The sequence below is a fragment of the Copadichromis virginalis genome, linkage group LG1, assembly GCF_057382275.1.
Source record: "Copadichromis virginalis isolate Kocher_CV1m ecotype Utaka linkage group LG1, C_Virginalis_male_GT1.1, whole genome shotgun sequence".
Classification (NCBI taxonomy): Eukaryota; Metazoa; Chordata; class Actinopteri; order Cichliformes; family Cichlidae; genus Copadichromis; species Copadichromis virginalis.
Genome location: NC_140618.1, coordinates 29,653,376 through 29,666,982, shown reverse-complemented (window position 1 = coordinate 29,666,982; position 13,607 = coordinate 29,653,376). Strand labels below are relative to the sequence as shown.

Genomic DNA, 13,607 nt, shown 5'->3' with positions numbered 1-13,607 from the left:
AAAGAGATTGAAGTCCCCGCCCATCCACATCACAGCTAAGAGACAGTAAAAGGTCTCAATATTCAGCCTTATGTGAGTAAAAATGATCAGAGTGCTAAAATAGAGCTTTTCTCTATTTCCAAATAGTGAAAAAATTTTATTCATAAGGATATAAATCAAAATATGTTTGATCAGTATGAGAAAAGCAGTTTGAATATTTGAATAGTAGACATAGCTGTTGTAATGTCTGAGTGTTTGAGGGTGTGTGTGTGTATGAGTACATGTGTCAGCTTCAACCTTGGCAGTTTTGTGTGTTTTTGGAGAAATGCAGGAAGATAAGAACTGTGTCGCCAACTCATCATCCAAATAATCCTAAATCAGAAGAATAGCATAAGCGTTGCAATTCTTAAACACAGAGTGGTTTATATGTGGTTTTGCTGATGGTTAACACCGTTGCACAATCAGGGGGAACCGCAGCCCAAATTGTGAACCTGTGAATAGATTTCAAATTCAAATTCAAATTTTATTTGTCACGTACACAGTCATACACAGTACGATATGCAGTGAAATGCTTACACAACTGCTCGTGACCTAAAGAAAAAAAGAAAAGGCTATGAATAAGATAGGAAATAAATATGAAAATTAAAAAGGGTAAATTTAACTAGGAAGGAATAAAATAAAATAAAATAAAATATAAAAATTTAAGTTAAAAATGAAATAACTGTACAACACAAATTAGAATGAAGGGTAAATTTAACTGGGAAAGAATAAGATAAAATATATAAGTTAAAGTTGAAAATAAAATAACTGTACAACAAAATACACAATACACAGTATAGAAGTATATAAGAATGTATGAAGAAATATAAATATATATATATACAATAACAACAGCTGTACAAGTATTAAATGGAAATGAAGAAATATATATTGTCCAGTGTTGTGCAATCCACATTTGTGTCTTGATTTAAGTGATGAAGTGAAAACAAAGTCCAGAAAGTCCAGTGTGTGTGTAAGAACTGTATGTGTGGGTCAGTACTGTGTGGTGGTGTGATTGAGAGACCGTATCGCCTGCGGGAAGAAGCTCCTCCTCAGTCTCTCTGTGTTGGTCTTCAGGGAGCGGAATCGCTTTCCTGACCTCAACAGAGAGAACAGTCCGTTGTTGGGATGGCTGAGGTCCTTCACGATCTTCCTGGCCTTGGTCCAGCACCGCCTGCTGGAATTTTTGGCTTTTCATCTGCTCATTTTTGCCGTGTTAGATGGTTAATTCAGAAGGATTTGATTAACATCATATTTCTGAATGCCCAGCTGCTTTCCTGTTGGGTGATTTTCATCAACTTGGAACACTGGGATAAGTGCTTTTTTAGATCCAGTTGTGCTTAAATGCTTATATTGTCAATAATTTTATGAACATATATATATTTTATTAGAAAGTGGGTCTGTTTGCCATACCTTTGTTATAGTGGTGGTGGAGATGCACGCACACATGCACAGTGACATTTTATGCCTGCTCCAGAACACAGTCAATACTCTGACCACAAGTTTGCATCATGGTGCTGATCCAGATCCAGAATCCTTATCTTATTGTTTATTCCTAGTGCTATAATAAAAAAGTAATAAAAACAAAAAATAAAGTAATAAATTGTTGAGAAGCACTAATGCAGCAAAGTGTTCGCAGGTTGCCTCTGTGGTGGCCATCTTATTTTCCCTGCCTTGGTTGAAGCTCTTTTATAGGCCAGTCTGAATTGAGAAGGCGTGGCCTCAGATTATTTAAAACTGGCAGCTTCATAACATAAATATAACTTTGTATAAAATGTATTTATGATTAGTCAGTTTGTTTGACTATCCACTCTGTGCAAGGAAGAAAGGCTATTAAATGTTTAAAGTGCAGAGATAGAATAATTTTACTGCTGTAAAATCAGCATTTTGTCATATTTGAAATAAAAATCTAATATAATGTGTTTCTTCACGTATTTTCTTTTAAAATACAGTCTGTCTTTTTGCATAATATTATATATATATATGATAATAATCCATAATTATGTGGATATACATATCAAATATCAGTTTTTAGTGATATATACATCTATAAATTCTTATTGTTTAGAATAAATCTGCAGCAAAAGTTATGATGGTAACAGTGGTACCCAGGGTAAGTAGTAAGCCACCTTTGTACACCTGAAAACCCATTCAAACCTCAAGTCTCCTCATTAATCCTTAAATCCTATTTCACAGTATAAGTCTGTCATATCAGAGCACATTCAACATAGACTTGAATTTTATTAAGGGGAAAACCGTGTGGCTCTAGTGCTTTTCATCTGTCTTACTGTTCAGTACGTGAAATCTAAACAGATTGTTCGAGGTGTTTTGTAATTAGTAATTTTGTATCATAATATACACAGTCATTTAAGAACTTTCAAAGGACACACATGATTTTTTTAAAGCAATGTTTTAATAAATTAAATTAAATAAATGAAATGAAATGAAATGAAAAATATTTAATTAAAAAAGAAAAAGGAAAGAGAGAAAACCCCAACAATATGACGACCGGCTGGGTGTGAGGCGCATCAGACTACAAACTGTTAACTAGAGTTACGTGGAGGACGGATGTTTCTCTCTTTTTCCATTTATACTTAACTCCACCACAGTCCTGCATGTCTCCACAGTTTTAGTGTTCATGCCATGCTAGTTTGCCATGAACTCTAAAACTGTAGATACACGAGTACTGGGAGTTGCCCCAGTTGTCATGAATCCGTAGTGTCACGTACTTCACCACACTGATGTTAGATTCCTGTGAGACAAGAAAGATAAATAACAGTTAGTTGAACAAAACCAATGTGACTGTTAAAAAGGTGACAAGATGGTAAAATCAGAGATATTATCATTACTACAAGAGGATATAGGGGATAATCTACAATTATTATTTTCTAAAAAGTTGGTAAAAAAAAAAGTGTATGTGCATGTGAACAATGACACAGTGGACTCACGGCTATCTTAAATGTTTGAAGCGGCCCTCCCTTTGGGTCATATTGAAAGGTACCCAGATAAATGACTGGATCCTCAGCATGTTGATTTCCCTGAGACACAAAGAGATGCATATCAAGTTTTTCTATAACACACTGTAATGTATGCAGAAGTTCAATCGTGTGGTACTGAGGAATCTGTGACTTACAAATACTGAAAACTTCCTGGGCGCACTTGACACGGTCAGATATGGAGATAGCATCTGTGGTATGTGCCCCAGTGACACGTGGCTGATCGTGATGTATTGGGCCAGGCCAATTGAAATCTGTCCCTGGCTACCACCAAATGCCCAGCACTGACCTGGAAGCATTGGTGCCCGGCCCTAAAGAGGGGAACCAAAAGGAAAATAGAGTTGAGTAAAGGGCAAAGCAGTCGGGCTGTTATATCATGACATATTTTGCTTTGTGGAATACGTTTTTTTTACCTCAAGAAGGATTCTTGGGCTTCTGTATGGTCGCTGGTTGGGACAAATCAACGTGAAACCAAAGATTCGTAGCACCGGTTTATCAGGGGGATAGCTTTCTGACGTCTTATCGTAAATTATTCTAGCTCCTATAGATAAAAAACAGTGAGAAAGAAATTCCAAAACAACAACATATTTTCTTTGGACCTAACTGACAGTTTGAGTTTCTGACTTACCGAGTGACTCCAGGGCAAAGTTTGGCATCCTGTCTGCCACCGGAACTAGAAAGTCTATTTTCTCTTTCAGACTGGCCAGTTCACTTTGAAGCTCCTCGAGTTGTTTCCAAACCTGCTTGGAGCTTGTAGTGAATATCTATAATTGCAAAAAGAATTTGTTTATGTTTAATGTAAACACCTTCACAATATTACTTTCTGTTCAGGATTGTTTTCCTTTTATTGTTCTTCTAAACTGCATAAGTACGCCATACCTTTGTCATGATGACAGAGGGGATGCCGGTGAAAACTGCCAGACTGAAGAGTAGACCTGGTGGATGAAGAGAAATCATGTGATAAGACGTTAATTCAAAAGAAAATCACATATTGCTACTGGAGAGGATGTAATGGTTTGTGGAAAGGGATCATTTACCAAAAGAGAAGACCAGAAAGATGAGGAGAAATGTCTTTCTTTTTGTTGAGCCACATCCAGGCTCCGCGTCACTTGTGCAAATTTTATGCTCCAAGTCATGTTCAAAGTGACGTTCTTCGCCGTTTCGGAAATGAAATCGACGCCTTTTGAAAACTCTGAATGAAATAAAACCAAATGAGAACAAAAGTCTGCTTGAGAACTGCTGACTGTTTAATGAAAGCATACATGACATGGGTGTATACACACGTTTGACAGCAAAAAAATATGCATACAAACACTTACCTATACAGTCTCTCCTTATAGGAGATGACTGGTTCGCCGGTGCTATTATAATAGCCATTAGACTGTAACCGACTGCTTCTTTTCAGCATAGCTGTGAAAGACAAATATGGAAAGAATTGTTTTTTTAAATACAAATATAGAACATATATTGTGCAACAAAATCTTACAGACCTTGTTGCCTTCTTTGGGAAATCATATTTTAAAGATTTGGTACTTACTTTCACCAAATAATCAGAATAATCAGTAAAGTCAGATAAACGGGATTCGTTGCAGTTAATGCTGTCCTATCGAGACTTCTTGCTGCTAAGTTAATCTTGCGAATTTTTGACGTCATACGAAATGCTTTGCTCTTTCCACCTTATGACGTACACGTGTTCCTAGCGCATGCGCACAGAAGGTAAACAACTCCGCTAACGGTAGGTACAATATCTGGGTTGGGTTGAAATGCTCTTCAAATGTTCCAGCTTTAATCTCTCTTATGTTGACGTGATTCGACACTACTTACCATTAAGCTGCGTACACACTGGAAGCTATTTGGTCCTCGCACATCGCTATGCAGCTGCCAGCCGGTCCCATGCGGATGTCCGAGGCTCTGGTTGCCTAGGTGACCGTTTGTTTACGAGCAGGAAAGAGGGAAAAAAGTTGGAATAAATTGCGATGAGCTGTGAAATCAATTTAGTGTCCTCTTTTTTCCATGCAGAACCCTTATGAGGCAGATCTCTTTTGTTTGTGTCCATGATTTATATAGTCTGATAACAACTCCAACAACCAGAGTGCTCATACCTCTCGCATTGCTCAACTGCAGCAATACAGTGGTTTGCATATTGTCATGAGTGTGTGAATGGGGCTCAGGCGAGTGAGAATTGATATCAGCCACTAAGAAATGCTTGCTCTTCTATGCATATGTTCTCTGAGGGTTTTAGTTGCCCTGTAAATGCAAATAGCAGGCTGGTATATTTGACATAATGTGCAATTATGAGTCACATTGGAATTTTACTCTCAGTCTCATCCACTTTTCTGTTTGCAGCGTATGATGTGCAGCAGACATGCTCATAAAATCCCACAGAGTAGGAGGACTTTAGACATAAAGTATGTTGTTCGTCTTTAGGAGAAGAAAAAAGATTAAGATTTTTCAGGATTAATGAGCTTTAATTACTTTATGAGATATATAATATTTTATTTGGTTGAGTAAGCAACCTACATTGTCAGAAAGATAAATTGTTAGGTCTATATGATTGTAATAAAGGAAAATAGCCGCTGGTAGTGCAATTGTACCTTTTTCTCTTTATTCACAAAGGCTGTCGATTTGGTTGGAATACTCAGATCTGTGGCTGCTGACATGCCTCAGTGTGAGTGCACTCTTAGCACTCTGTGTTTGTCAAACACCAATTAATTATTTATATTTATTTTTTGCAACTTCCTTTTATTAAATCATACATTTCATAAGTCAGACATTCTCTGAGATTAGTGGCTCCAGTATATTGCTCTGACCAACCAAACACAGCAAGATCAGACTGTGAACAAGCTCTGAGCGAGGCCTGTTATCAGAATCACCGTTCCGTTTCTGATTCATTATACTGGTTAACTGAAACATATTTATTTTTCTTTATTTTTTTATTTAACATGCCAGTATTGAGCAATTGAGCATGCCTAACTCTCATTAAAACCAAATATAAGTTATGCTAACTGGTACATATTCATGTTTAATATGTTTTGTTATATTTTGATTTGTTTTTAAAAAAAAATATGATTTATGAAATGCTGAACAGGTCACTTCAAGTATGTGTCATATTTGTGTGACACTGTTGAGCGAATGTGATTAAATAATAATGATATCTTGATTAAAGTATGATGTAAGCCCAGTGTGCAGGGCTGTTATATGCCTAATGGGGAAGGTGGTGACATATTATTAATTGTTATGTTCATATCAAGGTTTTAGCTGTTAATTTAATTATAATCTCAGCTGTGGGTTAAGGTTTATCTGGGAAATTCTGTAAGAGGTTGAAAATGGATATACACTTAAACAATGTTTTGTTTTGTTTTTGTGTACCACACAGGTCTGCTGTTGAGACGGAAACATTACATGCCTTATTACACTCGTGCCACATGGTGGCAGCAAAAACTCGCCAGTTGCACAGTGAGCAGCAAGTGCCTGCTGAACAAAGATAAAAACTCACTAACAGTGTCTGTTTACATGAATCAACATTTCTTAGACAGCATTTTGATATGAAACAGTAGAGGTAAACATAAGTATTACTAACAACACTATTAAAGGTTGGATTGTGTTTAGTTTATACAACAAGTGAAACTATTTCTAAATAGAGACATTATAAAGTTTAACAAGAATTAAATTTTTTAAAAATTCATTTCTTTTGCTCCTTTTAGAAAAATCTATTTCCAGTGGATACACTAGTATAAATGCCTTCTGTGGGCTGTAGCAGCGTTGTTTGCATGTTTCTTTTGTTATTTTCTCACTACAGGGAGTGCAGAATTATTAGGCAAGTTGTATTTTTGAGGAATAATTTTATTATTGAACAACAACCATGTTCTCAATGAACCCAAAAAACTCATTGATATCAAAGCTGAATGTTTTTGGAAGTAGTTTGTAGTTTGTTTGTAGTTTTAGCTATTTTAGGGGGATATCTGTGTGCAGGTGACTATTACTGTGCATAATTATTAGGCAACTTAACAAAAAAACAAATATATACCCATTTCAATTATTTATTTTTACCAGTGAAACCAATATAACATCTCCACATTCACAAATATATATTTCTGACATTCAAAAACAAAACAAAACAAATCAGCGACCAATATAGCCACCTTTCTTTGCAAGGACACTCAAAAGCCTGCCATCCATGGATTCTGTCAGCGTTTTGATCTGTTCACCATCAACATTGCGTGCAGCAGCAACCACAGCCTCCCAGACACTGTTCAGAGAGGTGTACTGTTTTCCCTCCTTGTAAATCTCACATTTGATGATGGACCACAGGTTCTCAATGGGGTTCAGATCAGGTGAACAAGGAGGCCATGTCATTAGTTTTTCTTCTTTTATACCCTTTCTTGCCAGCCACGCTGTGGAGTACTTGGACGCGTGTGATGGAGCATTGTCCTGCATGAAAATCATGTTTTTCTTGAACGATGCAGACTTCTTCCTGTACCACTGCTTGAAGAAGGTGTCTTCCAGAAACTGGCAGTAGGACTGGGAGTTGAGCTTGACGCCATCCTCAACCCGAAAAGGCCCCACAAGCTCATCTTTGATGATACCAGCCCAAACCAGTACTCCACCTCCACCTTGCTGGCGTCTGAGTCGGACTGGAGCTCTCTGCCCTTTACCAATCCAGCCACGGGCCCATCAAGACTCACTCTCATTTCATCAGTCCATAAAACCTTAGAAAAACCAGTCTTGAGATATTTCTTGGCCCAGTCTTGACGTTTCAGCTTGTGTGTCTTGTTCAGTGGTGGTCGTCTTTCAGCCTTTCTTACCTTGGCCATGTCTCTGAGTATTGCACACCTTGTGCTTTTGGGCACTCCAGTGATGTTGCAGCTCTGAAATATGGCCAAACTGGTGGCAAGTGGCATCTTGGCAGCTGCACGCTTGACTTTTCTCAGTTCATGGGCAGTTATTTTGCGCCTTGGTTTTTCCACACGCTTCTTGCGACCCTGTTGACTATTTTGAATGAAACGCTTGATTGTTCAATGATCACGCTTCAGAAGCTTTGCAATTTTGAGACTGCTGCATCCCTCTGCAAGATATCTCACTATTTTTGACTTTTCTGAGCCTGTCAAGTCCTTCTTTTGACCCATTTTGCCAAAGGAAAGGAAGTTGCCTAATAATTATGCACACCTGATATAGGGTGTTGATGTCATTAGACCACACCCCTTCTCATTACAGAGATGCACATCACCTAATATGCTTAATTGGTAGTAGGCTTTCGAGCCTATACAGCTTGGAGTAAGACAACATGCATGAAGAGGATGATGTGGACAAAATACTCATTTGCCTAATAATTCTGCACTCCCTGTATATGCTGCAACTTCTCAGTGGTTACCCAGCATGGCCCCTGCAGCGTTGGTGGCTGTTCCTTATACTGCCTCCTCCTGGTCCCGGCGCAGTACTGCAAGAGAAGGAGAATTATAAAATACTCCCCAGCTTTACCAGCCCAGCTTCTTCTGGTATTGCCCTCCACCCTGAACCCTCCAGCTTCAACTCTCACCATGCTGTTGAGCCACAGCCACATCCCACAGCCGCGGGTGATATTCACATTTTACTTTTAATTAAAATCACAGATGTTTTAAAATTACTTTTCAAACTCTTGTCAAATGTCCTTGCTCTACTGGATGTCATGAGTATGATGGATTTCCTTACTGCTCTGAAGATCTGCCTCAGAGACAGGAAACCAAATAACTAAACTGATTACAGTGTGCCTGTGTCAGGGTGTTTTAAAGGGTGAAATGGGTCATGCTTGAATTTTAGGCGTGATTTTAAAGGCCTCTGAAAAATAATTGTTCTAGTAAAGTCAGAATTGCACTGTAGATGCAAGGATAACTGGCATGTAATATCTGCAATATGCACAGTATTCCATTGTTTTTTAGGTGCAATGCAATGCAAACCCTGGTGCCAACATTTCTGTGGTTTGAGTTTTAGTTAAAAAGAAAAAAAAAAAGTTCTCCTTAGGTTTTGAAGATGTCTTGATTTTCAGGACTTTCCAGCACATTATAGATGAAAATGTAATAGCACAAAGAAACACAGACAGAGAGGGAGAAATCAGATTTGAACGTAGCACTGCAGGGCATGTGTTGACAACTCCTTCAGTTATCTCAAGAACATCAGTAGCGATGGTTGTGTTGCCTTTAGGGCTCAGGCTAGTACTTGTAACACTAGCACCCTGACAGGCCAACATAGTTTTCTCACCTCCACCTCGGTTTGATTGACAGTAGAGGAGTTATCTTCTCTTGTCAGTTCGATGGGTTGAAAATGATTTCTTCAGTTTCCAACATGTTACCCTTAGAGCTGCAGGGGCTCTCTCAATTCCACCTTTTTATTTTTGTTTTTAACACCTTCCTTGAGACAAAGGGTGAGAGAAGAAAAATGGATGTTATACCTCTGACTGGCTCAAATGGGGTCGGACAACGAGGCTTTGTGGCTTTAGATGGCTGCTGCAGTTCAGTAACATGCTTTGATATGAGGGATAATGTCTTTGAAAGAAAAGAAGAAAGGAAAAGAGATGAAAGAGTCACGTTTAATGTCTCCAGCCGTTTGGGGCTGTCTGATGCAGCCCTGCACTTTCTTGTGTTCAGGTTCAGTTTAGTCTTGCTCACAAATGAAGCCGTTACCACAGATTGCAGATGTCACGAATGCAGCCAGTTAGAGCATTAAACATAATAATTATACTGAGAAGGATGAAAGGCCTATGGGCAGGTCCATTATATTATTATTTTCAGTGTATAATTAATGAGTTCTTTAAATGCTTTTATTTAAAAGGTGAATGGGAAGACAAAAGGAAGAAAATGTAAAAAGAAAATCTCTATATTGGGATTTACTTCCATTTTTAAACTGCACAATGTATAGAAATCTGAAAGCTCTGGACAGGACTTTAAAGGGGACGTCATTAAATGTGTAAAATAACTAAGTCCACTCTTACTGCTTCCAAAGGAATAAAGAGGGTCAGTAAGCAGCTAGATCCTGCTAGTCGAATGCACTTGATTAACTGATCGTCATAATTTGTTTTCATTTTTATTTTTATATATGTATCATGTAACAATGCCAAAGCTGAGAGGCAGAGAAAAGAGAAGGAAAAAAGGAGAAAAAATAGGTGAATCGATAAGACTAAAAGGTCAAAGCACAAATAAAGTGGAACGGGTCATCAACTGCTGCATCTGCAACAAAGACAAACAGCACCTGAAAGGGGAAAAAATAGATACACAAACGTGTGTGTGTGTGTGTGTGTGTGTGTGTGTGTGTGTGTGTGTGTGTGTGTGTGTGTGTGTGTGGTGAGCGTGAGACAAACAATGAGGGTGGGAAACTGCAATAACGGCCCCTGGGGCCCAAAGGCTGACAGAGCAAAGTCCAGGAGGCCCGGCCAGTTCACGGACCCCCAAAAGAGCTGAAGACCCGAGGACACATGTCCTGATCTACCACGGTCTACCATCGCATGTCTAGAGCCCCAAAAGACCAGAAGCAACAGGCAGCCGACTCTGCCAGAGGCCGGGTGTCGGAGTACGAGCTGAGGGCAGGGCGCCAACGTTCTTTTTCACATCTGGGGTGTAGCTGTAGGATGGGAATAACAGTGCGCTGGTTGGTCCAGCACTATGGGCGAGACTTTAATGTATTGCATTAGATGAAGGGCTAAAATAATGTTCAACAATTAATGGTCGCAAGTAGAAATCTGTGATTCAATTCAGACTACTTTTAAATGTCCTGATAAAGATAAACTGTATTTCCTTAACCTTTAATCTGTTTTCTCATCTTCCCTCATTTACCTTCCTGATTATGCACTGCCTTGGTATCATAATATCCTCGACATGATAAATATTGATAAAGTAGCATGCATGATCGTTTAGCTTTTAAATCCAACAACAACAACGAGAACAGCAGAGCTGCTAGCATGGCTGCAGAGCCATTGAATAGTAACAGTTCAGTTTCTCAATGTGTATTGGAAGAATTTTATATTTAATACATTTTATTCACATTTTGTGACATTTATTAGTTTTTCAGAAATGCACAAACTTCTGAGGAGTAGATAAACTGCGGCTTTATGAATGTTCACTTACAAGCGTGTAGCGACAGGCTCATTCTTCAAGCTAATTGCTGTCAGTTTTAAATGCTGTTCATGCAAATTTAAAAAAAAACCCAACAACTCCTGACAAGACTAGGTCAGCATTAAACATGCTGCTATGCATACTGAAATTTATCTACATCTACATTTTCACATGCTTCTCACTATGTCACAGCATTTATATGTGCTTTCCGTTGTGCTTGCACAGCACATCAGGGCATCTGCTATGATCTAGACACTTTATGGTACAGGAGGAGAAAAAACGGGCACGGTCAGCTGTGCTTAAATGATGCCTTTTGGGTCTGTTCAGAAATTTTCTGTTTAGAAAAGTCACGCAAACACATTTGTACAGGATTTAAAATCAGCTCAATCGCTAACAAAGGCAAAACACAGTGTGCACAACAGAGAAATGAGACTTCCCCCAGCGAAACGAAACCCGAGCAGGGTCGGTCGGTTCTGAAATCTACCACACTGGCATCTACCAGAGCCAAAACCTCACTGTGGAAGTTTGGAAAGCAGAGTGGAGTGACAGCATTTCCTGCATCCATTTAGAATACCGCAATATGGAAAACATTTAAACCTCTTAAAGAAGAAAAGTCAAGTCGTACAGTGGTTGCGCAGTGATTGTTTTTTAAATTTATTTGTGTGTGTGTGTGTGTGTGTGTGGGGGGGGGGGGGGGGGGGGCACTGGTATTTTGGATAAATGCAAGTTTTGTAAGTGGAATCTTTTATCTGTGAACAATAAGAAATTGAAAACAGGACTGGTTTTGATATTTGATGGTGTGGTCTCGTGCTGTAGCTATCGTCCGGGTGGTGTGGCTCTACTCCAGCATAACCAGCCATGATATTTTCACTAACCACTATTGAACCACTATTTGACAACCATATGTTGTGTGCTTTTTCATTGTTTTCAGATACATGCCTTTCAAAAAGATGGAGGAAAGAAGCAAGCTAGCCCCGATCTAGTTGTTATTTGATGTCTGGCAGATTTATGCAACATGTAAGAATAAGACATCATATGCATTCAGCTTTTATGAACACTAATAGTGCCATGGATTTGGTTTTTTCCCCAATCTCTAGTCTAGGCTGGGTTAAGCACATATTGCTTCCTAGTGTTCCCCGTGTGGCTGAAGAGTGTCCCCACCGAGCTGCTCACCCTGCTACAACTGTACAACCAGCATAAAACAGACCAGTGCCCCCCAAGTATCCTTCCCAGACCGAGCAAGTAAGCAGTCACATATATTTTGTGCAACTCTCGTGAATTAACCAGGGGTGACCAACCTCTCCTCTCCACTAGTGGCTCCAGTCCCTGTGATCCAAATTGTCCCCAATAGTTTCCGTGGCTGTGTCTGTTTGCCTCAGCTCAATAAACCTTTTGAATTTTGAACTTGTCTTTATTGGGTCCTGCTTTAGAAGCCACTTAGCTTTATTGCCACTTTGGCATTTGACAAATAGGTCTATAATTGGGTTGTGCATAGCTTGTAAAGTGGAAAAATCCAATATTGGTATGTTTGCATTTATGTCCACAGTGCGTTTTGTTAAGAAACAGCTGAAGAGAAAAACTTAAAAACGAAGAAAGTGGGGGATGATATACAGTTGGCTAACAGGCCTCTAGTCAGGTGAACAGGTGAGAATGATGCCGTTTTTTCCCTATATGCATTTTTTTTATGTCGTTCCATATTGAGTGTGAACGGCTTTTTTATTAACATTTGCTTCTACTTGTACAGCCAGAAGGAGTTCCAGGGTCTCAGGTGCTCGTCAGGGGGATGCAGCTGTAACATCTGGCCAAGACTAACCTCCCTGCTATCAGCGCATTTTGTGGCACTTAGAGTAACATAACGACTTGCAGCCAGCTCAGGTAATCTCATCTTCTCCCGGCTGCTCTGCTCTGCTTCTAGTCACCTGTAAAACGCACACACACATGGAGATAGAGCACAGGAGATGTACGTCTGTGAATGACAGCAAAGTGCATTGAACACTCTGACACTGAGGTGGAAATGCTGCATTAGGTCAAATAAAAAAGTAAATAAACAAAACAATGTAGATAAAATAGGGACTAGCTAGTCATTTTCAACAGGAAGAGGAGGTGGGCTGCCCCTTGATGCCGGTAGGGCAAACACCATAATACTAAATAGGCAGCAAAGATTAAAGTCAGCAATTGAGATCACTGAGAAGCCAAGATTTTTTAAAAGTTTGATGCTTAACATAAATTTTCACATCACACTCGGTGGCTGTGTTGGTGCAGAAAATCCTTAACTTCTTTACTTCTACACCTACAGGTGCTGCCTCAGTCTGGATTAGACCTAATGAATGATAAATGAGTCTTGTAAAAACAAACGAGAATCTCCCCTCTCTGTGTTTTTCAGTACCTGGCAGTGGTTAATAAACCAACCTGTGGATCACAACCGTTTTAAAGGGTAAAAAACGTCACTTTCTACGTTTGCCGATTGGTCAGAACTATTTTCTGAGACACAGGTGAACTGATAAAAACCAAA

At 39.1% G+C, this 13,607-nt stretch overlaps 1 protein-coding gene and 1 long non-coding RNA gene across 3 annotated transcripts; one reads left to right on the top strand and one right to left on the bottom strand.

Moving 5' to 3' along the window:
* Nucleotides 1-2,462: 2,462 nt before the first annotated feature.
* Nucleotides 2,463-4,966, bottom strand: LOC146719002 (SUN domain-containing protein 2-like). Of its 2 annotated transcripts, none has more exons than XM_085458563.1 (9): nt 4,839-4,966; nt 4,334-4,424; nt 4,052-4,206; nt 3,894-3,949; nt 3,643-3,778; nt 3,428-3,555; nt 3,152-3,325; nt 2,967-3,056; nt 2,463-2,770 (listed from the first exon to the last, which is right to left on the bottom strand). In XM_085458563.1, exons 2-9 carry the CDS (start codon nt 4,420-4,422, stop codon nt 2,648-2,650), a joined length of 951 nt encoding a protein of 316 aa, XP_085314689.1. In that variant the 5' UTR covers nt 4,423-4,424; nt 4,839-4,966; the 3' UTR covers nt 2,463-2,647. The 2 variants fall into 2 exon arrangements, with proteins under 2 accessions (XP_085314689.1, XP_085314681.1); XM_085458555.1 differs by lacking the exon at nt 4,839-4,966 and adding an exon at nt 4,552-4,700.
* A 6,846-nt stretch (nt 4,967-11,812) lies between these two features.
* LOC146719001 (uncharacterized) lies at nt 11,813-13,091 on the top strand. The gene is made up of 3 exons (XR_014919918.1): nt 11,813-12,337; nt 12,642-12,739; nt 12,840-13,091. It is a non-coding gene; the product is annotated as an uncharacterized LOC146719001 (long non-coding RNA).
* Nucleotides 13,092-13,607: the final 516 nt, after the last annotated feature.

Coding starts and splice junctions, on each gene's coding strand:
- LOC146719002 (XM_085458563.1), bottom strand. CDS start 4,422: ATGCTGAAAAGAAGCAGTCGGTTACAGTCTAATGGCTATTATAATAGC. Junction 3,950..4,051: donor CTTTCTGGTCTTCTCTTTTG/GTAAATGATCCC, acceptor TTCATCCACCAG/GTCTACTCTTCAGTCTGGCA. Junction 3,779..3,893: donor CCTCTGTCATCATGACAAAG/GTATGGCGTACT, acceptor TTGCAATTATAG/ATATTCACTACAAGCTCCAA.